Source organism: Stigmatopora argus, chromosome 9 (genome assembly GCF_051989625.1).
Source record: "Stigmatopora argus isolate UIUO_Sarg chromosome 9, RoL_Sarg_1.0, whole genome shotgun sequence".
NCBI lineage: Eukaryota > Metazoa > Chordata > Actinopteri > Syngnathiformes > Syngnathidae > Stigmatopora > Stigmatopora argus.
This window is the reverse complement of record NC_135395.1, coordinates 15,457,364-15,484,050: the sequence shown is the minus strand read 5'-3', so window position 1 is coordinate 15,484,050 and position 26,687 is coordinate 15,457,364. Positions and strand designations below refer to the sequence as shown.

General features: G+C 39.8%; 3 protein-coding genes and 1 long non-coding RNA gene across 5 annotated transcripts; 1 reads left to right on the top strand and 3 right to left on the bottom strand.

Moving 5' to 3' along the window:
- Positions 1 to 2,258: 2,258 nt before the first annotated feature.
- On the bottom strand, positions 2,259 to 6,665 carry LOC144082940 (transmembrane protein 182-like). The gene is made up of 5 exons (XM_077610446.1): positions 6,495 to 6,665; positions 3,670 to 3,793; positions 3,383 to 3,481; positions 3,174 to 3,311; positions 2,259 to 2,846 (listed from the first exon to the last, which is right to left on the bottom strand). The coding sequence occupies exons 1-5, from the start codon at positions 6,663 to 6,665 to the stop codon at positions 2,626 to 2,628; spliced, it is 753 nt and encodes a 250-aa protein (XP_077466572.1). The 3' UTR covers positions 2,259 to 2,625.
- A 1,095-nt stretch (positions 6,666 to 7,760) lies between these two features.
- On the bottom strand, positions 7,761 to 8,740 carry LOC144082653 (uncharacterized). The gene is made up of 2 exons (XM_077609937.1): positions 8,486 to 8,740; positions 7,761 to 8,410 (listed from the first exon to the last, which is right to left on the bottom strand). Exons 1-2 carry the CDS (start codon positions 8,607 to 8,609, stop codon positions 7,761 to 7,763), a joined length of 774 nt encoding a protein of 257 aa, XP_077466063.1. The 5' UTR covers positions 8,610 to 8,740.
- A 449-nt stretch (positions 8,741 to 9,189) lies between these two features.
- Positions 9,190 to 17,085, bottom strand: LOC144082314 (adapter SH3BGRL-like). The gene is made up of 4 exons (XM_077609374.1): positions 16,678 to 17,085; positions 11,458 to 11,643; positions 10,657 to 10,737; positions 9,190 to 10,343 (listed from the first exon to the last, which is right to left on the bottom strand). The coding sequence occupies exons 1-4, from the start codon at positions 16,720 to 16,722 to the stop codon at positions 10,308 to 10,310; spliced, it is 348 nt and encodes a 115-aa protein (XP_077465500.1). The 5' UTR covers positions 16,723 to 17,085; the 3' UTR covers positions 9,190 to 10,307.
- Positions 17,086 to 17,717: 632 nt separating this feature from the next.
- LOC144082939 (uncharacterized) lies at positions 17,718 to 21,079 on the top strand. Of its 2 annotated transcripts, none has more exons than XR_013303403.1 (6): positions 17,718 to 17,867; positions 18,817 to 18,843; positions 18,973 to 19,002; positions 19,897 to 19,941; positions 20,020 to 20,139; positions 20,218 to 21,079. It is a non-coding gene; the product is annotated as an uncharacterized LOC144082939 (long non-coding RNA). The 2 variants fall into 2 exon arrangements; XR_013303402.1 differs by having other exon boundaries at positions 19,894 to 19,941.
- The last annotated feature ends 5,608 nt before the right edge of the window (positions 21,080 to 26,687 follow it).

Sequence of the window (26,687 nt, the reverse complement as noted above, 5' to 3'; positions counted from 1 at the left end):
AGAATTGTGTGCATCTTCAAGCTCACAAATACACATGTACCGCACACACATACACTTAAAACTCTTCGCATCAGTGAGAAGATCTTTTCCCTCCAACACGAACCTTGAGATAAGTGACAGTTACAAACTCTAGTAGAGAAGGGAGCACCCTAACATATAACTGTCAATACATGTATCATCACAACATAAGAGCTAACCAACACACACACACACACTCACACTCACACATACCCAGAAAGCCACACACTCAAAGGTCTCACACACACAGAGCAGGTAATCGGCTCACCATGGTTAGAGTGTTAGAGCATGGAAGAAAAGTGTTCCCACCAAGTGTATCCTGTCTTTGAATGGATTAGGACTCACTTGTGTTTTGCTCCTGGTGCTCCAGAGGAATCAGGAGTGTCTGGGGTTAATGTTTTCATCCCTACCTGCTTTTCTGAGGAGCTAAGTGATGTGCTATACACCCACCAGGATCAGCAATAAACATATCTGAACTATCTTTAGAAATGCAATACTAGAGAGCTTTAATGCTTAGTTCATATTGTTGCTGTCTGTGATAAGCCTTATTTTTACTACTGTATCACGCAGAGGTGTTTCTAAAGTTTTTGTGAAAATGGGCAACCTAGTCTTAAAAACAGCTTGGAGTGCATATGACACACAACATTCATTCATTTATTCCCAGCCAACTACAGGCACCAGGCAGGAACACCCTGAATCAGCCGCCAGCCAATCATAAGGCACAAGGAGACGGCCAACCAATTTCACTCACACTCATTCCTAGGGGCAATTTAGAGTGTTCAACCAGCCTGCCATGCACATTTTTGGGATGTGGGAGGAAAACGTAGTGCCAGGAGAAAACCCATGGAAGCCCGGGGGAGAACATGGCATGGAATCTCCACACCATGAGGACCAACCTGGGATCGAACCCTCGAGTCCAGAGCTGTGAGGCCGACGATCTAACCACTCGTCTGCTGGGTCCACCTGACTTTCATACACTTTTGAATAAAACTCTCTTTTCCACCCATGCGTACAAATCTGAATGATAGAAAAATGTATCATTGGTGCAAAAGTAATTGAGCCCATGTCCAACTTTGTTTAATGTTTTGTGAAGATTTGAATGAAGTTTTAAGACCACTACAATGTTTACCCAGTGTTATTAATACAGGTGGCAAAGGATGACAAAATGTCATAAACCTATGTAGCCTAGTACTTTAAATGTTTTAATTGCTTCCTGTCTTATATTCCCCTTACCTTTCTGCATCATTTTCGCCTGAATTCTTCCTTTGGTTCAACCATGCATTATAAAACATTCCTTCTAAAGAGGAGAGCTGCAGAGACCTCAACTGGCCACGTGTGAAATTGAAGCCTGCCTCTTAACATGGCAAATTTTCATCTACTATACACACTGGTGTAAAAGATTAATTAACATTATCCATGTAATTCCATCGACAATAATCTAAATGAAGTATAACAATGAAATCTGGCCTCCAAAGACACATTTTTACAATGGCCCCTCTTTTAAATGTAAAACCCTGGAACAGTGTGTCTGCATTGTATGTCACATGATTAATATTCAACATTGGATAACACATCAAAACAATGTTTTGATCACCAAAATGCATCCATTCTTCTCCCAGGCAACATCATTGCCATCCCACTACTACTTTCCCATCCTCCCAGTCTATCCAGCAACACACCACACTCTTGTTCCCCTCCACTTTTTTATCCTTTGCCCAAAGACAGTAAACACATCTTCATGTTTTGATGCTTGCAGCATTGATATATACCGTTTTTTAATTTAATCCATTCAACGCTGACTGTCTATAGTAGCATCAGCTGGTTTTACTTGAATATCAAAATAACTTTCTCCATGTATGCAACAAAGTCTAGTCTTAACCATCCAAATAGAGTATGTCAGTTGATAAGAAATTGATCCATATTTTACACTTATTTACATACATTTATCCATGTCCTTATGCCTCACGTGTGACTTCCTTTCTTACCTTTGACTTTTCCTGTTTAATTAAATCAGAAGAGGATAAAGTTAGACAACAATGGGAATTTAAAAAAAAAACAATTGTAGTCAGATAGAGCTATAAGTCGTGTTCCATGTGACAAATTGTAAAAGAGAAGCTCAAAAAAACAACACTGTGTTGGATTTTCCTAATAATTAGTTTGTTAGTGACTTCCTCTTTAATAAATCAAGTTATTTTTATTCTTTAAAAGGAAAAAATATTTGTGATGTCTTAAAAAAAAATTAAATAAAGAAAGAAAATGAAAAATAAAACAAATCCAAAACAATTTAATAGTATAAAATAAATGTTTGATTAATAAACACTGTTAAATTTCAAAATGCTTTTGAAAAAAAGTTTCAGCTTGTAATTAGTTTTCCTTACAATCTAATAACAAATGAGCAAGGCCATTCAGGTTGGGGTTGTGATATCTTTAGGGACAGACCCTTTATGTATTCTGCTCTCCTGCCGTCCCCCACACCAAAAAAAAAAAAGTGTCTGCGGATATGCCTTCAAAGGTCGATAATGTGATTTTGTGTGAATCTTTGCTCAGTCCCCATGCAGGCCTCTAAAAGGTCAGTTGTCTCGTCTCTCCTGTGCCAGATGGTCTTTCTCACTGGTTGGCAAGCAGCACCCGTCCCACAAGCATGAAGATCAACCCCGAGAGGAGCTCCAGGGGCACGCCAGCTGCAGCCACCATGAAAGACAGGCCGTAGAGCACCGAGACCTGAATATCTGTACATGACTCCCCTCTCTCCTGAACAATGTAGCGCTTCACGTCCATCAGCTCCATCCACAGTACGAAGAGCAGCAAGACAAAGAGGAACAAGCAGGCTGTACAGAAAACAGAAATTGCATTGTATGTTTAGAAAAGACACTTCCTGTTACAAGGGTTGTGCTGTTTACATTAATTGTAACAACAGCGAGTTACGTATGTGGGTTTGTGTGTGCAGAGCGTGGCTGTCATGAAACAGGCGTGAACAGCTGCCACGAGTAATGATAGCAACATGTGTTCTCTCTTCACTCTTTAGAATCAACACTTCCTCAGCCTTTTCAATAATGTAGTCAGATTGCTTAGAATAATAAGAATTGTTGTATAGCTCCAAAATGTGGAATTTTAAAAACAATACATGACGGGAGTGCATTTCTTTGCATTTTTACCTGCAATGATAAGAAAGGCTCCGCCTATCTTATACAGTTTATGGCTGATGAAAGGTAGCCCACAGACCAGGAGGAAACTTCCAGTCAGAGCTGAGACCAGTGCAAGGATTATAAATACTGTCCAGAAACCTCGAAACACTGAAAGAATTACAAATCCATCACCATTAACTTTAGTTACTCAACAGAGTCTTGATTTAAAGTTTCCCCACCTGCTGCAGCATCATAACTGGGATGAGGTACTGGCCCAAGTGCAACAGGTAATGGGAAAAGGTAGCCATGGACACACACTTTTGACTCGGGTTGGTTTGCTGCATGGATCAGAAATACACACGTATATAAAAACACGGAAAAAAGCAAAGAAAGAAAGAATTGAACAAAAGAGGGAAAGAAAAAATATTTTTGACATGATACAGAAAGTTAAACATGGTTCCATGTCAAAAAGAGCACTGTACTGATAAATAAAAAGGCCTGATTGGAAAAAAAAACTTTCACCTACTAAAAAATGTTGACAGTACTGCATCTGCGGTGGGTTCGACCTGGAACGCACAGCGCCAAAAAAAGCCTTCATGGTGGAGGGTGAGCGACGCAGGAGAAACGGTGACTGCTTTCATAAACTGCAGCTGAGGAATCAAATGAGGCAGACTTACATCGGTTGTCAAATAAAGACAGCACACGCAAAATATCTGTCAGTCAGTTAACACATGTTTGTGCTGCTGCTCTGAGGACCCACTTTTCTAACTGAAAGGATCCAACACATCCAATATGGTTCCGATTGCAAGGTTCGTGCAGCTTTCAAGAGAAACCTATGAATAATGCATGCTCATACCTTCCACTGGCATGTCAAAAATATGATTGATGACAGAAAAAATTAATCTACTTCTTTTGGGAAGCCAAAGACATAGATTGTTTTTTTAAAAATCTATATAAAAATATTTTTTTAGCTCTACTACTCACGATTGTGTGTCTTTTTTTTACTTAGGGCCAAGTTTTCCTGTATACCCAAAAGGGAAAAGGTGTGCACTTGCATGGACCCGAGAAGGCACATTTTTCCACCGACAGCCTGCTTTTTATTGACCGATATTAAAATTTTATATGAAAATGTGCGATCTCCCAGGCAGAAATCGGCATACCAGGTTACATATATTCAGACTGTATCACTTTTGATGTTTGGATGTAGTTACAATGTATGGCACATGTTCTAATAATATTGTAAAGGAGACTTCTTTAAAGCTGCAACATGTAGTTTCTCTACCATGCTGTTTTTTCTTCATTATCCACGGCATGCAATTGGTACATCTACAATAAATTGGAATGTGATTATTGTATAAAGAATAGGAGCAAAATAGAGCAGTACATAATCCCAAAATAATTGAAGCTTCATAAATGAGCTGAGTGTCGATGTTATGGAGTTCACGGATGTGGGACATATCCTACAAGTTTTTCTATACCAGATAGCAAAAATTGTACTAAAATTGGGTAAAATCCACTTCCTAGCAGCATTTAGTGATTAAATACAAACACTGGAGCTTTTCAGATATCAGAACCGGGCCCACAATTGAAATATTATTTAGGAATATAGTCATATTTTACTCACCAAAAATCCTTTTTAACTGTACACAATATCCATCCTCCTTTCTTTCTTCCTTCTTTTCTATCGCCACCGAAGCTAATGCTGAAAGTTGAGCCTGTCCTCTCGTATTTCTGGCATAGTCCGTCTTGAAAATGGCTTTAAATCAACACAACAATATATTTGCTTGTGCAGCTCGCTCCAAGTACAGTTTGGTAGCTCTGGCTATTCACTAGCCAATCATAGTTGGCGAAAGCGATGACGTATCCCTACGCCTGCGACAATGCATTGTGGTGTTGCCAACTCGAAATCTGATTGGTTAAAGCAACAGTCTTATCGACGCTTGTTTAATGCAGCAGAGCCCGCAGAACTGATTGTGAAGGCCTTGAGGCAGATTTCTGACTCTGGCAACAAATAATGGCTGAAATGTGATTGGTTAAATGCTTCAATATGAAAACACATCTGGAAGCAGTGCAAGCTGGGGGGGGAAGCAATGAAAGGAAGCTAACAGACAATTTGGAATTATTTAATAAGTATTGATGGACAAAATATGATTCAGATATTTCTTAGGCCAGCAGAGAAGGCAACAGATAGTCAACAAAACCAATTTACCCCCACCAGGACATATACTTCAGTCACTGCCATTATACAAACACACAACCACAAGTAGGTGGCAGCAATGCACAGTTTTTAAAGATGAGACCAGACGATTTTGTGGGTAAACTCAGAGGTTTCTGGGAGACATAGTGACATCTTGCTTAAATATATCTTGCCTTTGTTTCTTGCAATTTTGATGAATATAGCCTAAAAGTAAGGACAAGCGCAAAATAAGTGCATCAAGAAATTAAGGTATCACCTTTTCTGGATTAAAAAGGGATATTTTAGGCACATACATTAGGCGTCTGAAAAGTTTGCACGCAACGTGTTGTTTGACCTATTTCTGATTGAAGGCTTGTATTTAGAGTATGTTCTGTGGTATGTAGTTGATCTACTTGTGGCGCTACGTAGGCTTAGTGGAAGCCTATGTTTCTTTGACTGCTGTCTTTATATAAATATACTACGGTTGTGTCTGGGATTTTCTTTGGGGTTCAGGTCAGGGGAGTTTTAAAAGGTATCAAACTAAGTAACACTATGCTGTCATTAAACCATCTTTGGTACCTTTGGCAATTTGGATTCTGTGCCTCGCCGTTCATGTTTTACCTTGACTTGAAATGTCAAATCGACTTTAACCCAGAAAGAGGACTTTTCATTCAACTTAACATTCTCATGAAAACAAATTACCATGCCATAGAACACTGCTGTAATATTGAGAACAACTCAATTTTAATGCAGTGCTGCATTTATGAATCCAGAGTTTTAGATTGTTAGGGTATTTATTTCAAATAATATTAAAAAATACTATATTTTTCAAATAACCATCTCACATTTAATTTAAATACAACTTTTTTTTATTACTATGACAATATTTCTTTCCTTTAGTAACAGCTTGACTTTGAAAGTTCAATTTTATTCCTTCAACAAATGTATTATTTAATAGAATTGTCATTACAATATCGAGACCCACTTGATGCAATTTGCTCAGCTTCAATAAGAATAACAAGGTTGAGATAAAACTACTGGTCATTTGTTAAAAATGGTTAAAAAAACAACAACGACAAAGCCTGTCTTAACCAATTTTGCTGTACTGGTACCGTAAAAGTCCTAGTATCAATACACTTCATTAATTTAAACAAAGGTGATCATAAATGTCTTACCTCAGTCTGATTGGCATCTTTTTCTCCAGTTTTTTCTGCAGTGGGCCAAATGTAAGGTCCGCAGTTGTCACTGGCCACCAACCAGTAGTCTGTACCAAAGGCCAGAAAGAAACAAATGATCCCCATTGCTCCAAAGATCCCCCCAGCTAAGGCCGCAGCTCCCACCCTCATCTTGGCAACTTCAGTGTATCTTCTCTTTAAACTTGGAGACGTTGTTTTGGTCTGCAGCCCTCTGCCAAAGTGTTTCTGGACCACTCCCTGGCACGGGGGGAGATGTGAGGGGCAAAGAAACTTCAGTGACTGAGGACAGCAGGGGTGTACAAGAGTTATTTTTAGGAAGCACGTCTGTCCTTGTCAAATTACCTTTGGTGTGCCAAGCATTTTTAAAGGCTACGAAGACTGGTTCTGCGTTTAGAATGGAGATGACAGTTGTGTGAGCTTCCCAGAACGCAAAGAATGTATTATCTCGGTGTTCCTCCCGGTGGAGCACTTTGAAAATAAATTAGACTTTGGCTGCAAATGACTCTCAACTCTTTACGGGATCTCGGGCAGGGACATTTTAAAGTAGATTTTACTGTACACATTTATCGCCGCGGGTAAGTATTTGATGCCCTGTGACTTGCTTATCCTCGATCCAAGATAAAGCTGATATGTTTCTATCATGCGCACGGGTCATCGAAGACCAACTCATGGGAGGATTTTCTACTGTATAGTAGACTCTATAGTCTCCAGCACCTCCCGCGACCCTTGTGAGGGTAAGCGGTTCAGAAAATGACTAAATGAATGAATGGTAAGAAAATTATTTTTTAAAATAATAATGATGTGGGAGAACATGTGTAGAAAAAGCAAATGCCACCAAAAAAAATCCAAAAGTCAAAATTATAGCCACCAATTGATGAATTTCTTAAACAATGAATGAACAACCAACATGGCATTCCTATAAATTGCCTAATTGCAAAACTTCAAATGATGGTATTTGTTGCCATCTACTGGAGGCAAAAGTCTTCCTGATCAAGTTTAAACTATAATGAACGTAAAGAGCAAATGTTTTTTTGTGAGGAAGTAAAGCACACACAATATTGGAAATACAGGAAATATTTCGATTTTGAAACCTCTAAAATTCAAAGCACCAGAGGTCAATGACCTACACAAACTGGCTGGGTAAAAACAACATGAACACCACACAAGGGTATTTGTTTTGAGAAAATTTAATTTGTAGAGATGGCGATGTTGTACAAAAAAAAATTACCAGTAGGTGTCATTTTTTTATTTATTATGTGGATGAACATCCTCAGAAATAAGGAGAACCGGAGTGCTAAAGTTGGAGGAACATGGAGTCTTGCTTGGGGTGGTCACATGACTTATCCTCTTGCCACATTCTCCTCCAGGTCCCCTTACCAGACTGGAGTCCAGGGAGTCTGGGCCCTGCTGTGCGTTGTTGGGTTGCAAGGGGGGCACCAGGCCATGCAATATGCTGTTGCCCATATTGGAATTGCATCGAGCTAGGTTATCAGTAAAGTGCTGCAGGTATACCTCATCTATCTTTTTCTCCAGAAGTCCATTCAGCAAGGAGTTAGACATGGGCTCTAACTGTGTGGTGGGCAAACCTAAGCTGGCATTCACCCTGTCACCCATAACGAAATAGCCCTGGTCTGGAAGTGACGCTGATGACCCACAAGATTGCATATAAATATCCACCTGATCGGAAACGGTCCTGAGGGGGTCATAAGATATGAGGCCAGAATCAGCTCCATAAAGATCAGGGTAATCTTCCAGGAGGGAACAAAGGCCTGATGAAATTGTCGGATTTGTTTCAGGGATTTGAACGGGTGAACACACAGGGATAGAAAGGACTTGGGTAGATGGAGGAATGACTCGCAGTCCATGTCCAGCTTCCTCCTGCTCTTGACCTGAACCTGCAATACACATACGTACAATGAATTGTGACAAGTCCTGTTTCACATTAGTTTAGTGAAAATAACTTGGCTCACCTTTGTTTTGAAGATTTTTCTGAGGGGTAATTGGCCTTGGCTGCAAATTGTGTCCTGTGGAGGTAGAGGGATTCTTTTTGTCCTCCTCGTAATGGAAAATGACCAGAAAACCTTCTCCTAGCATGACGCAAAAATATTTGGAATCTTTTAATGCCTTTTGTGCTCCTTTAATTTGCTTGGTGTTCTTCGCTACAGATGCAAAATATGAATGTGGATTGTTGAGAACTACTGGTCTGTCACTTCTCCAACAGAGAAGTGGCCCCTCCACCCACTCTCCCAACTTCCTTTATTAAGTATGTAAAAGAAACAAATAAAAGAGAAGAAGGCAACTGCTAAATCATGTTTGTGTGAACTAAACATCCCCCAAAACAAGCATTCTAGACAGTTCGTCTTAGTGTGTGATTGTCCACACTGTATACATCTATATTAGTTTTTTGTTCATATAAAGGGCTCATCTGAGGAATTAATCAAATTAAGCAGATTAAGAGTTCATGTTGTGTTTTTCAGGTCACACTAAGAAATGAGGTAAAAACTAAAGCATAGAATGCAGTCTTCATATTTATTGAAGTGACCACACAGTGTGTAGTTTTCTAACTCTATTTTAGAAAATCAAACACACAATGAATAGTCAGAATTTGTTCCATCTAAATTTTTGAAAATTAAAAGCAAGGCTTTACTTAAAAATCCTAGAGACGACATAGACATTGGTTCTTTATCATGTTTTATTTTACCTTAGGGAAGATAACATAAATCATTGTTGTTAAAGACTGTCAATACCAACACAATATAAAATAGGAGGCTGCTCCATTCGTCTAAAAAAAGATGTTTAAAAAAATTTAAACAGCAAATAGAAATGTCTGGAGTCTTATTGTTTAAATAGGTAAAGAAAAATGCTGTTAAAACAGCTTTAAGACAGTTTGAAGAAAGAAGAATATAAAATATACATCAAAATATGGGAATGCAATGCTCCTGCAGAACATGCCGCCATTTCGGTAAAATAAGATAAACAGGAGCACAAAATACAAAAAAATGATCAATGATTCAAAAAGATTGAATGTTTTAATAAACAACAACCTAATGATGATTCTAACATACACATTACCATATTTTTTGGACTATTTATCGCACCTTTTTTCATAGTTTGGCTGATTCTTATGCTCAGGTGTGACTTGAATATAATAGAATGAATAATGTCACCTTCTTGAGTGTTATTTCACAACACTGACTGCCATGAGCGAGGAGTAAACATTATCTACAGTAAAATGATGTTCTGTGTTGTTTAAACTATGTGTACAGTCGCTGAAAAACTATTAATTGTTTTATATTAACATGCAGTACACTTATTCGGCTTGTTGCTATTGATTCTGTTATTTTCATCACATGTATTTTGAGATGAAATGCCTGTGTTTGCTCTCATTTTTTCCCCCAAAATTTAAATGTACTTATCTTATTTTCTTCATGATGCATTTTTGACTCGTGTGTCCTATCCTCTGGAGTGATTTATAATCCAAAACATACAGTATATTGTACACAAGGAAGATTTGACTTGGCTACATTGGACATATATATGTTTTTATCATGCTTAATTGATGATTAAATTCACATTGGACCAATAGGCAACAGGCTGCGGTTAAGGTAGGTGAAGCTTTGCAAAGCCTTGAGAAGTAGAATATTGTGTTTAGTTTTGTTGTACCTCACATCACCAAGGCACAGTTCTCGTACTGACAGCATCATAAAAACATGGAAAATTAAGACGGCCATTTATAAAATAAAAAAAAATCAGGTCAGGCTGGGTCTGGTTTTTAAACAGAAAGGGCAGATGCTACTGTTGTGCTTTCTTCAGCAGAGCCTCAGCCTCCTATAAAGAAACACAAATGGAAAGAAAGCCAACAGTGTGAGATTGAGTAAGTATTAAAAAGGATTGGATGAAAAAGTATCCCGTTCTTACATAAAAGGGGAACCCCTCAAATATTTCCAAGACAACGACCACTTTTGGCATTTCCAATTGAGAAAGAAAGGAGACGTTAGTGTGCGTGTGAATATCCCCCAAAAAATGGGATTTAATATTGTTTAGCATGTTAGAAATTGTTTAGTTTGAGAATATTTGCAATAATCAAGTAAAACAAATGGGATAAGAAACCGAATTTGTGTTTGGATTACTAAAATCTGACCTTTGAGCCTGGGGGTGCAGTCAGACCTAGAAATGCATACACAGCATTGTCCTCTCTGGCATCGAAGAAGGCCTCATAGTTCTGAGAAACACGTACGGAGAGATAGAAAGAAAACCTTAGAAACATGTTTGTCCTTAGCAACAACTGAAATCAAACATTTTCCAAAATTGGAAAATAACTTTTTAACATTTGTGGTGAAACTTTTTTAGCACTCATTTCTTTCTGAATTGTTTTAATAAGGAACAACTGGAGGATTTTGAGCATAAATGGTCTTCTGTGTTCATGCTAATTGGATCAAGTCCTGAAGAAATGGCTTGGAAACCTTTTCAAGTGTTCATGTTTTTTTTGTTGACTTATTCTTGAATTTTTGGGGGATCATGTGCATGCTCATAATTATTTTCAGATCTTTTCGATGATGTATTTTGGTCAGAAAGGTTGCATTTAAGTTTTGTTGTTGAACATTCATGTGAGTATTAGTGAGGTTAAATCAAGTGAACTTTCCAAAAATGTGAATTAGAAACAGTTACTCCAAGATTTATAACAAGGGGACCAACTGCCATTTCTTTCAAGGCCAGGTATCTTTCAAAAAGTGTTTTTCCTTAATAAAAACAGCCTTTATAGGTGTTATTTCTGTCATTTGCAACTTTTACATTTTTTTGTGATGATGTTGAAGTCTGGAAATTATCCAAAACAAAATGGAATGAGGTAAATACTTTTTCACAATGTTGTGTATGGCTACATAAAGGCAGCAATGTAATACTGATTTTGTTAAAAATGCAAAACTTTTTTTTCCAGTCTCACCCCACAATATTTGCTTTCATTGAATATCTGTGGCGGAAGAGGGTTCCCTGTAGCCGGCCGGGACTCCTCCGGAACGTTCTCTCGCATCCACTTCCGGTTGGCTTCGTTGGCAGCGATGTCACACTCCTCAAACCTGATCTTATTGGCTGCCAGGAACCCCATCACATCCTGCTGTTGCTTTTTAATCTGAGTTTGGAAGGTGGAAGAGATGGAAAGAGAGGAAGTTGTCAGTTAGTCATGCGTTTAACGGCATGGGGTGATTTGCGGAAACAGAATTGCTTTTTTTCCCCCTAACTGCCCCCACCACAAGAAAAAAAACTTCCTCTTTGCTGCATTTTCAAATGGAGGTTGGACATAACAGTACTGTTATCGTGACTGTGTTTTTGGCCCTGCCTCTTCCATGGGTGTGTATTTGAGTGCATTGTCCAATAGGGCCCTAATGGGTGCATGAGGGAGGATAGCCCTACAAGGCTAGACGGAAACAAATGCTCCTCTGGGTCTTGAGAGGAGGTAACTGGTCAAACACGAGCCAAATAAGGCCTTTTGGAAGTCGACACACTCACATGCACATAAGCAGACACACACACACACACACACAGACCAAGCAGAATACATTGGCACACCTGGTGAAGTGTTACCCGACATTAAGACAAATGAATACGGGTACAGGATTTTATGAGTTGTCATCGTGAGATAGTAACATGCTGCTCCCAGGTTGGAGACCAGAGATGTCTGAACTGCAGTTTGCAAAAAAACATATGAAGATATAGACAATTCAGACAGATTAGTCATTTTGGAATTCCTAATATGGGAGTCTTCTCTGTGAAGGCGTGATCTACACACCAATTCTTTATCTTTAATCAGGGAGTGTAGAGGTAAATAATTCATTACCAGCAGTTTTCACAAGAAAATATTCTAGTAGGGAAAGCTGGCCAAAATTTGGCAACTGGCAGACTTCGAGTAAGGTGATAAAATAACTCACTCTTCTCTTCTTGCCATGTAAACATTAATGATCGGCCTTGCATACTTACACTCAGCTTCGAAAATATAATAACAGAGGCCTTATTCATTTATTTTTAGTTATGAACATGAAAATGGATTAAATTAACATTTCAGCTTTTGTTTCCAGGAACTTTCCTTACAATTTTGGAAACAGAACCATTAATGCAATCCACCCACTTTTTACTATCAAATATAGATTCATTAATTTACTGAACCTCTTATCCTCACAAGGGGTTGCAGGGGGTGCTGGAGCATATCCCAGCTAACTATGGGCACCAGGCAGGGGACACCCTGAATCAGTGGCCAGCCAATCGCAGGGCAATATAGTGTTCAACCAGCCTACCCTGGATGTTTTTGGGATGTGGGAGGAAACCGGAACACCTGGAGAAAACCCCTGCAAGCCTGGGGAGGGCATCTAACATGCAAAGTCCACACCGTGAGGACCGACCTGGGATCAGACCCCCCTGCCCCCCTCACAATCTAGCTAGATAGCAATGCAAATAAAAGCAAAACAGGGCTTGTGGAAAAATAGCACACTCATTGTATTGTTTGTTTAGAAATGGATCATGTGTTTCTAATACCTAGAGAATGAAAAGTGCTGATGCAGGTCATTCCGCTCCCGCCCATGCCCCGGCATTTTTGTGTAGCGCATTCAAGATTTTTCAAATGTGTCTAGATTGACAAAATATGACTTAAAAAATACATATATGAATACATGTTTACAAAATAAGAAAATGATTTCAAGAAATTCACCAAGATGTTAATGTCAGTTATTGTCGTAACTATTAGTTAGACTGCGAACCCCTAAGCACTCTTTCCCTTTAACCTTGACATGCCATAAATATCTCATTTAGTACTCACTAATGGACTGAGCTTCAGAACTGGTATGCTGTATAAAGCATATATATTTGTCCACAAATGAAACAATGAACACTACCAGTAAATACAATATTTTAGAATATGGATTGAGTAAAACTGAAAAAAAAAATCATCTTAATTCACAAAAATATACCAAATTCGTTATACGGGTAGTTTGTCAGGTCATACTTTGGTATCCAGCCATATATTTTCTCATAAAATCATGAACACCATGTGGGTGCTGTGTTCCCAAGGAAGTGAAATTAGATTCAGCCCTGATCAATCCTTTTTAAAGGTCAGTCATTAACTGTAGCCAGAAAAAAAACTGGGGATTGATTAGATTAACTGTATCCAGCAAAGGTTTAGATCAATACCCCACATTGCAGATTGAGGCTGAGGGTCGTCTTACATCAAGATCAAGCACAACATGCAATTGTACAAATGCTTTTAAACATTTTTCTACCTGTGGAAACAAAAAAGTCAAAGCCATTTGGTTCCTGAAGGGATCAAATGTTATGAAGTGAATTTATGTGTGTCCATATGACTGTCACACTAAGATATGCTATAAAGGAAGTCTGAGTCTTGCTGAACACAGACACTTGCTGAAGGTGTTATAGCAGCAGAAAAAAACAATCTTTCATTATTGTAAAGTACAATGGAAGGGAGAGGAAGTGGCCATCCTTAGACATTTTATCAATGTTGAATTGATTTTAACCAATCAAATGTGAATATCTTCAAGTTGCATGACCTCCTTCTTGATGTTAGTTATACCAATTTCATTGTCCCATGGATCTGTTTAAATCCATTAAAGTTTATGTCTGTGGGTATAACTGACGTCACAGCAATGTCAATGTGAATAAGCAGTGCCTGTTTTTGTTTAAAAAAATATTTTATCTAATATCGGATGGCTAAAAATTCACGATTTGCACTTCACTCACATGAAGGCAATTTGTCTAGTCTATCCCATTTAACTTTTATAGAAGTTTCATTAATATAGGAATAATTAGAAGATTGGTCTCCTGTATACTATTTTGTTAATGGATTTTGTGCACAGTGATCTATTAATATAATTAACCACAAAAAGATCATGATACTAATTACAAATGAACATTGTTTTAATCTTTGCACAGCGCTTCTATTAACATTCGCATTCACAAATATAACCTGAGTGTGTTTTGAAGTGATAATTTGATTATACTTGACCAGAAAAATGAACAGACTGCAGACTGCAACTTGCCCGTCTCATACTGACCTTTACAGTCTGTAGTGTCAAAATAAATTCCACTGCACTTTTATTTTGCTTTCAGTGATTTAATCACAATGTGTGGGCAATAAAATAGGCAAGAACATGCGGATTGTATATTTAATGTCTTGTCTGATCCTTTTATCAATAACAGCAACATAAAACAATCCAGTCAGCTGCACTGTAAGGTAATTGGGAGAATTGGACTGATGTTCCTCAGATCAGAGAGCATTTGGGGAGTAGTATTACATTTATTTTATTTTCTTATTGCCAGGTTTGCATATCCAAATTCCACCACCTTAATGTAAAAAAAGAAAAAAACACTTGCACCGTAACTTTTGTTATCTACAGTAGGTTGTTAAATACTTGCAGGTACACACAGCCATCAAAGTTAATACTATGTTAATAAGTACACCAATCCTTTGGTCACTACTTTAGGTAAGTTCTAGTCTTAATAAACCTGAGGACCGAGATAGTCCCTGGGTACAGTTATTCATCTTCAATCGTGTTGTTTAGTACAAGACAGATTATACCGTGAATGAACTGGTCGCCGTTACTTGCACATCACTTACACGTAATGTAAACACAGACAACCATTCACCTATTGTTACACCATCACTGAGTGGAAACTGAACCTATATTGCTTTCCCTAAATCAGGCAAATTTAACACATCACTATCAGTGACAGTCAAATTTATCTATGTAAATACACAGTACATACACTCTTGTTTGCCTCTTATATTGTGCAAGTGTGTGTAATGAATACGAGACGCTCTGAAAACATATTTTCTGAAAGGACAGAATATAACATTGGTGTCTTGAAGAATGTTTTTAAGAAATCTGATTTATGCACACAAAAAAATTGAAGAATTTCTCTAGGTCAAAATACACACTATAAAAGTGGACCTTGTGTAATGATTGTGTTGGCTACTAAAAAAAACAGATTAGATAGTAGATAAATTACTAGAGAGTATTAAACTGTAATTTGATCAGATTGGCTAGAACAGGCTTTTAAGGGTACATTTATATGGCGGTGTTGTTGCTGATTGCTAAAACAGTTGAGAACCCCAGTTGACAGTAAGTGTGTCTCTGAGTTGGTGTGTAAAATGGGTCTTCCCTTTTAAAGCCACCGGTCTTTACAAATCATTTACTGTAGGACAATAAAGCCATTTAGTGCTTCTAACTGAAAAGAGGCTCTGAGTTTGGAGTGAAAGTAATGTACATTATCCAAAAGGTGGTTTTGAAGTGCAGTTGTATAAACTGACTTACAATCTTTAATAATATACGACAGGCAATTGAAAACAGACAAAACATGCAGTTTGAACCTAAACAGACCTAAACAATCTAATGTTGATACACGTTAAGCATACAATGATGCTTCAATTATAATTACATTGGTATTAAAGTTATTGTTCTCATAGTTATACTGATACTTAGCTAAATTGGGTAACCTAAACATTAACATCACTTCTCAGTATGATGCAAAGGTTTTCTATTGAGGCAATTCAAACAATATTTTAGTTAATATCTCTGCCAGTGTTTATCATACATAAGCATTACCATCATGGAAAAGAGGGGGATTGATATAAGCCCTTTTGATCAGAGAATTTACCTAAGATTCATTAAATGCACAAAAAATGTGTTAAGCCTAAATCGGCCATTGAAAATATCCTTAACTCAGGGTTCTGCAGCTGCACTTCTACAAAGGCCCTGGAGAATTGCATCACCATCATTCCTTTCCACTCTAGATGAAATTGGCATGCCTGAAACTAAACACCCCTGGTTCTTACTGCAAATCTAAACCATTCCGAACAGAGAATGTGCAGCAAATGTTTAGCGACCGCATGCATTTCCTGTTTTGCAGGAGGCTATCTTTGTTGCACAAAGCAACACTTGTCCCAAATACACAAAAACCAACACTACAACAGTTGACAGCAGCAAGATGCAAGTTGTACTTTTACTACATTTACCTTGCTAAAAAACATGTATTTCTATGCTGATACATAAACCGAGTTCAATCAAAGTTCAGTTCCCCTGCTATTGACTTTTCAGAGCTGGGATGCTGCAAATAGTCACACATCACAACAAAAGATGAGACATTCTCTCTCATCCCTTACCGAAGTAGACCCAGAAGAAGACGCTATGTACACTTTGATCACCATGGTTGGAGTAGTGGGTGGCTGAAGACGGCTGATTATCTGGATCCTGGTGTGCAGAAATGGTTGTGGGGAGGAAAAGAGGAGCAAATTCCCAGGTTCGATCGTCTATTTCAGGCAGACTGTGAACGCAAACAGTCCTACTCTGCTCTGGATGGAGCTTCGCATTCCTCCTCCGCCTCTCCTCGGCCTCCCCGCCTCCTTCCAACCCCCCTACGGAGAGACTGGGCAATGAGAAGTGCGCGAGATCGAGTCGCAGGGAGACACGTACACGCAAGAGGAAGATTTATTTATTAAAATGGAGAGAAAAAACTGGCGGCGAGACTATATTCTCGCTGTCTGGCTGGGCAATCGAGATGGAGCCCATTGTTCCCGTCGTACTCGCCTCGCGTATTAATCCGGGCAAGGGGAAAAAATGCATTGCAATGTATGCCAAAACACACTACAATCTGTGTTTTTTGTTTTTTTGTGAGGGATGAGGGCGGCCATGTTCAAAATCCGGGCTCAGTGGGCCCCCTGCAGGCGTCTGGAGTAGACGCCTCTCCACTCGGACGAATTTAGAAAAGCTGGAAAAAAAAGTGTCAGCGAGGAGCAGAGAGGGCGCCATATTGGACTCTAACACGAATGCAGTTCACGCCAGAATCCCTCTTTGTCGTTGCATTTAGATTCATTTAATTATTTTATTTTTTTTAAGGATTAGACACATTAAACTCGTGTGGCTTTCACGCCCCCTGTATCCGCCACCGAGGGCTCGAAAACGGCGGGCGGACCATGTGTGTCGCTGCCTTTACTTAAACAATCCCCACACATGTACGCAACCATCATGTCCTCGAATCCTTTCATTCTCCCAGGCGTCCTCCCACATCTCCCTGTAAGAAGAAGCCATTCGTGCAGACCCTCAAAACATCACCGGCTCCAAAATTCCGAGTGTTCCGCAGCCCGAATGGCGGCATGCGATTGGCCGGCGCAGCTGTCAATCTAGCACTTTAGCCGCACCCCTCCCCCCATTCAACCACTCGCCTCTCTGTTTCTGTGTGTTTACTACACTAGCGAGCGTTGGGTAGACACTCGTCTTCACATGCACTGAGAACAACTGTTTTTAGTTGTGTTTTCGTGAAAACCTCCAACAAGTCAACATGCCCAGGAGAAAGGTGAGTATTGTCGAACAAATTCGCACACTTTCGGGGCTTCCGAGAGCGCCAGTGTAATTGCAAACGCTTGCGAGACATTCCTTCGAGACATGACTTAATTATAACGACATGCATAGTGTTTGCAGGTCGTCGGCAATTTTTCCCCGTTTTCCAGAAATAATAAGGATTTTTTTCGTGTGGGAATGGATATTTTCCCGCGTGAATGCGAGCCGTTTGAGGCGTTTTCAGCCACGGTCCGTTATAGCGCCTCAGATCCGCGGCTCCATGCAGTTAAAGCACAAGCAAGCAGCAGCCATGCTTTGCAGCTCTTGTCCACCTTCGTCGGCGATCCAGCCGAGAACAAACGGCTGGCTTATCACCGTGTGCCCGCCGAACCGCTCGAAAGTAGCGTGGAAAAATAGCACGGTGACTTTACTTTGCGTTTCGAGCGCAAAATCCGACATTTCGCCTTGCGTTGGGATAAAACCAGACATTTTCTCTCTTTGTTCGTAGTCCCAAATGGCTGCGGTGGCGCGGCTCTGCCTGCGGGTGGCGCCCGTGAGACCGAGTGAGGTCCCTCCCCCCTTGTGTGAGACTCCCGCGCCAGCTTTCAAATCTGAGCTGCGTGCATTGAATGGGAGGCAACACGGGAAGAATGAAAGGGGAAAAGCGATATAGGGCCCCCCAAATGTGTCCCCCGAGGGCCGCATGCTCTGCTTCTCGGAGCCCCTCTCGCCAGGCACGCTTTTCCGCCATGTTGAGTCGCCCTAAAACGTTAAAAGCAGCTTTTTGTGCCATTCTTGCGTGTTTCGGGACGATCTGAAAAAGATTTTTCAACACCACCGTCATCAATCATATTCAGTGCACAAGTTGTTTGCTGGTACTTTTTTGGACTTGCAAATACAATTTAAGCTTTAAATCGTGTTATTTTCATGTTTCTGTGTTTCACTATTTTATCTTTACTTTGCAGAGACAAGAAGCAGAGGACAAGGAGGAGGTGAGAGCACTGAACATTTAATAATGCATCATATGTCATTATATCCATATTAATAGATTTTTTAAAATACATTTCACATATTTCTGCCAAATATCACAAAACAGAACCAATAAATATGCTCTCTTTCAGCCCCAGAGGAGATCGGCCCGGTTATCAGTGGTAAGAGAATAATGAAAATTTAAAACATATATTTGCATTTTAAGGTATGGGTAATTAACACATTATAAACTGTACTGAAACAAATACAGGCATACAATATATTATGTCAAAGTAATTTCCCATCTAGCATGTTTTGACACCAATTTAAAACTTAATTAGTAGTCATGTACAAACCTAATTGCACAGAAAACAGTAATATTTTACTCCGTTACGCTTAAAAAAGGTAAAAATTGTTGAAAGTGATCAGCGTTAGGGTTTTAATCAGACAAATATGTCGACACATGCTCATAAGCTTGTAGTAAAAGCTGTCACAATAATGATCAACTTATTATATAGTTTTCCATTCGGAGAAAAGTTCTAATAACAATTAAAAGGTTGTGCCCATGTTTTGGTGCTTGCTAGCTTTTAGATGAACAAAAACTTATTTATAAAACCCTTTTATCGTGTGTGCATTATCGGCTCGTGACAGGAGCACAAGGAGGACAGGACTTGTTTTTGATTATTTTATATCGCGGAACCAAATGTGTTAAAAAGCCTTGTAATTTCAGTTTCACAATCGAATGAAAAGCTCACAGTTATTTGAGAAAGCAAAACCAATAATAGTTGTGTAAATGTAAAACTTGATGAGTGATAATCAATTGGTGGAAAAATCACACATTTTGTTAACCGCAGTTCATAAGTGACTACAAGTTCATGTAAAGTAACTCAGTATTCTGAGTATTTGGCTTCGTGTGTCGCTAAAGGTTCTGAAATTCCATTTATTTTAAACGAGAAAAAAAACTATTAAAATCGAATGAGCAACTTTGTTAAAGTCATGGGTGTCCCCGCAATCTTTTAGTTTATGAAAAAAAAACACGTTCGTGCTGTTTTTAATCCCGCCCATGTCCACAGAAGCCGGCCACATCTAAGGTGGAACCAAAGGTTAAGAAACCAGCAAAGGTAAGAAAACACAGCAACCTCAAATTGAAATCCAACTGTTATCCAGCTGAATATTCATCATGTTGTTGTTTTTTTCAGAAAGAGAAGGCTGTGAATGACAAGAAGGAGGACAAAAAGACCAAGAAGACAAAGGAGAACGCCGAGACAGAGGCCAACGAGGAAAACCACTCTGAGAATGGAGAGGCCAAGACCAACGAGGCGAGCGAACGTTTTTGCGGCTGACTTTGTAAATCAAAACGATGGCCATAACCTCACTTGATGTGTTCTGTCCTGCAGGTGGAGGATGCCCCCGAAGAAGCTAAAGAGGAGGCCAAGTCAGAGTAGCACCACTGCCCCAAGCATTTCTCCTCTTTAGCCCCTCCCGTGGAATCTCCCCTCTCAAATCTCTCACATGGTTTCCCTCCAAGGCGTATTGTTAACAGAGGAATATTTTTATCAATGGTTTTATAAGTAGCCGTACAGATTTTTAGCACAAAAAGTAAAGCGGATTATGGAGCACCTTGCAGATTTGCAGTGGTCATATCAAATGTCTGCAAGCACGGCAAACACACTAAAATCTTTTTTAAATGGCATTTCGTGATTGTTAAAGCCTTGTTTGGTGTAGAAAGTGTCCACTGCTGGATTGGCTCTGTCGTGGCTTGTGTAGCTGTGTTTTTTTTGGGTTTTTTCTTCTCCCCTACCACCTCCTCTGCAGATTAGACTCTCCTCTCCCACGGTTCAACCTCCTATCCATGTTTTATTAACGGTTCTGCCATGTTTTCTTGGCTTTTTCTTTAGTTCTCTTAATGTGCAGTGAGTGCCCTTTTGCCTGTGTCTCATGGTCTTTTATCCCTAAATGAAAATGTGTTTTTAAAAATAATTAAACGCGTTGCCCATAAGAAAGAGGAAGAGGAACATGTGAAACATTCCTAGAACTGACGCCGCCGACCTGTGTCCGAGACGACCCTGCGTTACGAGAAAGATGGGGGGGAAAACCCAAACAGCTCCTGCTTCATCTGTGCTGTCATGTCAACTTTTTTTTAAACTTGTTTTTTAAAAATAATTCAAATTTGGAAAACTTACAAACGCAGGTGTCTGGTCCCTCTATTATGTTCTGAAATTCTCTTAATAAAAACAAGTCCTGGGAATTTTCCTCAAAGCATTGTGTCTGGAAACCGTTATTTATTGATTTTATCTGACTAAGAATATTGCTACTTTAAGAATGATACTGGCATACACATGGACTTGTCTGACCTTGATGAGGTCAGGCTCATTGTTGGGAAGCAGTATTTGTGTAGTTTGAAAGCTCATTTTACTGCAAATGTGACGGATCGGTGTATTTTTTACTAGTACCCTTACATTAGCCTTGTGTAGCCCTGGTTTGAGTCGATGACTCAAATAAATTCAATATATAAGTATATGCCAGCTATTGCAGGGCACAGGGAGACGGGCAAACATTTACACACCTAAGGGCAATTTCGAGTGTTCAGCTCACCCTGCATGTTTTTGGGATGTGGGAAGAAACTGGAATGCCCAGAGAAAACCCACACAAGCCCAGGGAGAACATGCAAACTCCATGCAGGAAGGTCCAGACCGGGCGGCCCTATATCACATTATATATAATACATTTATCTAGAAATTCATGTACAGCCCCAGTCAAGGTTTCATGACCCCTACACAGTAATCTGAATATACTACCATCATGTCATTTTAAAGCAATATGGCTCACATTAAGCCCAGTCACTAAGACCCACGTGCAAGAACAAAATCATAAAAGATGCATGGTTTTTGTCAAGCTGACCTTGTGTTTTGCACCTGTTTATGGTCCTTCATAATATCGATCTACAAGTCCCCCCTAATGCATGTTTGTTGGAAGTCAACATCTCAACATTATTTTGATTATACGGTGCACCTTTGCTATTCGTTTTATTAAACGTGGATCAGAGATTTTTTTCATCCTTCTTTGCAGGCCATACATCCAAACGGATTACAAAGGTCTGCATCCCCCCCAGAGGAAATACGTCATAATCATATAGCTTTCTATTGGACCATCTCGTCTGTTTGTTTCATTTTGTTCGTGATGCAAAGGTACAGTTTCTCTGAACCAGGAATAATTTGTCACGGCCGAATGTAGGGCTCCATTTTGTCGCCATCGCTGTCTCCTTAGACGGATTTAAGTTATGTGAAGTATCTGACACTAGATGGCAACATTGTCTTCTTTCGTATTGGGATGAAACATGTTTAAGAAAAGGGGTTAAAAAACCCTGTTTATAATTTGATTACTATGGTATTTTAATTGTCAAATTATAAATTTGGCGATTTTTCCCACAACTCTTTTTTGTCCTTAAAGGATATTATGTCACTTTAAAAATACAATGAACAAGTGAGAGAGAATTACTATTATTCATTCATTTTCTGAACTGCTTTATCCTCGCTAGGGTCGCAGGGAGTGCTGGAACCTATCCCAGCTGACTTCGGGCCAGAGGCGGGGGACACCTTGAATCGGTGGCCAGCCGATCGCAGGGTACAAGGAGACGGACAACTATGCACACTCACACCCATAACTAGGGGCAATTTAGGGTGTCCGATCAGCCTACTGTGCATGTTTTTGGAATGTGGGCGGAAACTGGAGTACCCGGAGGAAACCCATGCAGGCCCAGGGAGAACATGCAAACTCCACCAAGGTGGACCGACCTGGATTTGAACCCACGACCCCAGAGCTGTGAGGCCGACACGCTAAGCACTTGCACCACCGGGCCTCCCAGGTCGGGGAGCTCAGAAGGAATTTTGGGCACACACACAGGTAAGCAAGGCAATGTAGTCTGAGAGCAATTGGCTGGAGTCCTTAGATACCAGGTGCTACTATTGCACAACAGGTGTGTCGCTGAGCCCGCCAATTCAGCTAACCCAGAGAGGGGGAAAAAAACTGAGAGCAAAGCAGACATGACACACTGAATTTTGTTCAGTTGTGGGAGGAAGCCAGAATACCTGGAGAAAATCCACAAAGCGAGGGATTGAACCCTTGACCTTAGAATAGTGGGGCAATTTGGTCTGAAATAAAGAGTGTAACTCAAAGGAATGATATATTACCTATATTACTAATAACATATCTGGGTCAGTTCTTAAATATGCTATTTGCAGTGTTCTGAAATATACATAATGAATTCAATACTGTAAATATAATTCAGGTAGGATATTAAAGTGGCCAACCTATATGGAAAAATATTCGAGAAGTGCAGTGTATATGAAAATCAGCTGTGCTTATAAAATGCTGGTGATTTCTTGGTACTACATTTCTGTTAACCTTTCATGTAATGTATTTCCCATTGCATCTCCATCATAAACTGTATTGATTGGTGGGACAACACTAATCTCCTATTCTTTAGTACCTGAATGCTTTCCTTCTTCTGCATTCTCCTTGAAATATTTCATAGTTCAGCGCATGAATCGATCAATCCATTCCCATTCTCTCTTTTGAAAAGCCCTCTGATCTGTTAATGACTTTGCTAGAAAACACACACACACACACACACACACACACACTTTGCCCTGTGCCGTTTGCGTCAGGTTCATCCGTGGGAGTTCTTTTTTTTCTAAATTCAATGCATTCACAGGGGATATTTGCTTAATAAGGCAAGCATATATACACACCCCAATTTCCTATCTAACTCTTTGTATGCTGACTAAAATAGCCTTAGTATTCTCTTTTTAAACGTGTGCGTGATGACTCTGTCATCCCACGCATTTCCAGCCTCTTTGTCCACCCCGCACCCACTGTGCACTTAATTATGGTCATTGCTTTGCACACAAGAGGAGGGGAGGGTGAAGGTGGATGAGTGAGTTTGAACACACCTTCTTTTGCGTAAAGCATGAGGATGACCTTTCATGGGGAAGTGATTTAAATTATGTCCTGTCGTCACTAGGGATACTGAAAAGTGAGTGTGAATCAACATCCACCGTGGAAATAACGTCACAATTTGGCTGGGACAGACTCACACAGAAAAGAAGACCGCATGCATAAACCGGCAGCCATCAGGTGAAGGAGTCGAATCCCCCCCAAAAATGCAAAAAGCTTGTGATGCTTTAAACGAAACAGATGTTTCTTGTCAAGGATCTCTAATGTACATTTCTAAGAGGACGTCTGGCAGTCCTAAAATGTTTATGCTTAACTGTCTTGTTTGTATGCCAAACTGGCTTTGCTCCACTGGATGCAAAAGACTCAGTGAATATATAGGATGGTACAAAGAGGAAGATAGAATGAAACAAGAGGTGAGCATTAAGGGTGGGGGAAAAATGCAAAAAAAATATTCATGGAGAATGCTGGATGGCGATGGGAATCTATTCTCTGTTCATGCAGGCAAGATGGAAATGAGTGGGCGACTGTGACGTCAATCAGTGTAGGCATAAACACACATTCACGCCCCCCCCCCCCCTTCCACACAGACACACACGCAAATACACACATACATGCATACACGCACATACACACATACACACACATACACACACACACACACACACACACACACACACACACACACAAAAACACATACTGAAACTCCCCTTGTTATCTAGTCTCATGCTAAATGACTCTTCAATCCAAACAGCAGCCGGGCTCCACGTCATACACTATTGGAACATCATCCCAAAGAGACCCAACATCAATGCAACATAAACAGTGATACATACACCACTTAGATTAGGCTTCTATTCACAGTAGATATTATGTGTTGTAAAGCTAGTTTCTTCTTTGAGGCGCCATATTGTCACAGCTAATAATTTGTCCAAAAATGTTATCATCATGTCACTCACCTCTGGACTTAAAAAATTATAAAGCATATTGATGTTCATCAAGCATTACATTTTAAGATGCAACAACAAAGTATACGCGTACCCCTTTTATTACTCTACATAAAGTGCATTAACCAATGTAAAATGGTAGTAAGATTTGTCTAAAAACGTTCTGATTTGTTACAGCTACTTACTAATGTCTATAGGTTGATTTTTATATGTTCCAGGAGTGTTTTGCGTCTTTATTTTTGCATGCTTACAAATGTCTAATTGGTTAACCTGACAACTTACCAATGTATAACTCATTATAAGTACTGAATATAGACATCGCCAGGGGAAAACTACGTAAAGTGCCATTGGCCAATACCTCCACCTGTTGTATTTTGTTTTTCTTTTCTTATTTATACGCTGCTGACATCACCACTCTTGTGATTTGTTTATCTCATTATTCAGACCCACAAGAGAATTTTCTAATGCTCCACTTAAGCATGCTTCTTTAATAAGGTCTGCATATACCAAAAGAGGCACAAATTCTCCTACAAACCCAAGTATTGATACATTGTATGAAACATTTTAATTGCTGTGTTCAATTCCAGTAAGTTGTCTGTGTTGTGGGTATTCTCTGGATGGATGCCACAAAAGTACATAACCGTGGCTAAGTGTTATGATTCATTCATTCATGTATTCATTATCGTAATGACTTAGTCTCACAAAGGTTGTGAGGTGTGCTGGAGCCATCTAACTACGGATTCCAGGCCCTGAATCTGTGGCCAGCCAATCGCAGGGGACAAGGAGATAGACAACCATTCACACTCATGCCTAGGAACAATTTAGAATGTTCTACCAGCCTACCAAGAGAGTTTTGGGGATGTGGGAGTAAACTGGAGTACTCGGAGAACGCCCACGCAAGCTCGAGGAGAACATTCAAACTCCACAAAGTGAGGACTGACCTGGGATCAAACCCCCAACCCCAGAACTGTGAGGCGAACGTTCTGACCACTCGTCCAATGGGCCACCCAAAGTGTTAAGATAAAATACCTTTTTTCATTAATTTATTTTCTGCACAAGGGTCGTGGGGGGTATTGGAGCCCACATTAGACAGCTATGGGGAGCAGGCCCTGAATTGGTTGCCAGCCAAATGCAGGTCTCAAGGAGACAGACAACTAATCACACATACCTAGTGGCAATTTAGAGTGTTTAACAAGCCAATCATGCATGTTTTTAATGTGGGAGGCAAGTGGGGCTCTTGGAGAACATCCACGCAGAGCCAGGGTGAACATGCCAACTCCTCACAGGAAGGTCAGAACCCATTGAGGATTGAACTCTTGATCTCAAGAGGCAGACGTGCTAACCATTAAGTCCCTGAGTCGGCTATACAATAATACAGTAATTGGTAAATGACCTGAAGACACATGCTGGTCCATTGCAAGGTGCTATGTCCTCGAAGGATAATACTTTTTTCTTTTCTATCGAAGCTGAATGAGTACTGAGTCATAGCAGTGAGGAAGGCTGATGTGTGGGAGGCACACAATGGTGTACTGGGGTGTGGAAAAAGTTAAAGGGCATAAGTGGTACGGGCTATCTTTTAGGTAAATGACGAAAAATGTGAACAATGAATACAAAACATTCTGTTTTTTTTTAAGAGTGTCGATCGGGGACCTTAACCATTACATCTCAGTGAGCTGATGGATTTGAATGTCATGAGTAAGTTCATTTTAGAATGACATTTAAAAACATTACGCTAACACGACACTATAAAGGGTAACCAAAAGAAACAAACACTCTGGCATTTCCAATCAATTAAGATAATCATTTACACTGCCAACGTTGTATATTTGCACCTAACAATGGCAAATTTAATTCCGAGATTTAAAGAGATTTGGATGTCTGAGTAGCATGCCCACCATCAAACCTGGGTGAATGATGTCGACGTGTGGATGAGGTGTCTCTGTGATCTTTGTAAATGTCTGTTGATG

Bases quoted from the DNA above. Each gene is read 5' to 3' on its own strand.
- LOC144082940 (XM_077610446.1), bottom strand. From the start codon at position 6,665: ATGAGGGTGGGAGCTGCGGCCTTAGCTGGGGGGATCTTTGGAGCAATG. The intron at 3,482-3,669 runs GTAGGTGAAAGT...TGATCCATGCAG, and splicing joins AGTACTGTCAACATTTTTTA to CAAACCAACCCGAGTCAAAA. The intron at 2,847-3,173 runs GTAAAAATGCAA...TTTTCTGTACAG, and splicing joins AGCCTTTCTTATCATTGCAG to CCTGCTTGTTCCTCTTTGTC.
- LOC144082314 (XM_077609374.1), bottom strand. From the start codon at position 16,722: ATGGTGATCAAAGTGTACATAGCGTCTTCTTCTGGGTCTACTTCG. The intron at 11,644-16,677 runs GTAAGGGATGAG...TTCCAAACTCAG, and splicing joins CTTCTTCTGGGTCTACTTCG to ATTAAAAAGCAACAGCAGGA. The intron at 10,738-11,457 runs GTGAGACTGGAA...CGTGTTTCTCAG, and splicing joins ATGAAAGCAAATATTGTGGG to AACTATGAGGCCTTCTTCGA.
- LOC144082653 (XM_077609937.1), bottom strand. From the start codon at position 8,609: ATGCTAGGAGAAGGTTTTCTGGTCATTTTCCATTACGAGGAGGACAAA. The intron at 8,411-8,485 runs GTGAGCCAAGTT...TGTGTATTGCAG, and splicing joins GAAAAATCTTCAAAACAAAG to GTTCAGGTCAAGAGCAGGAG.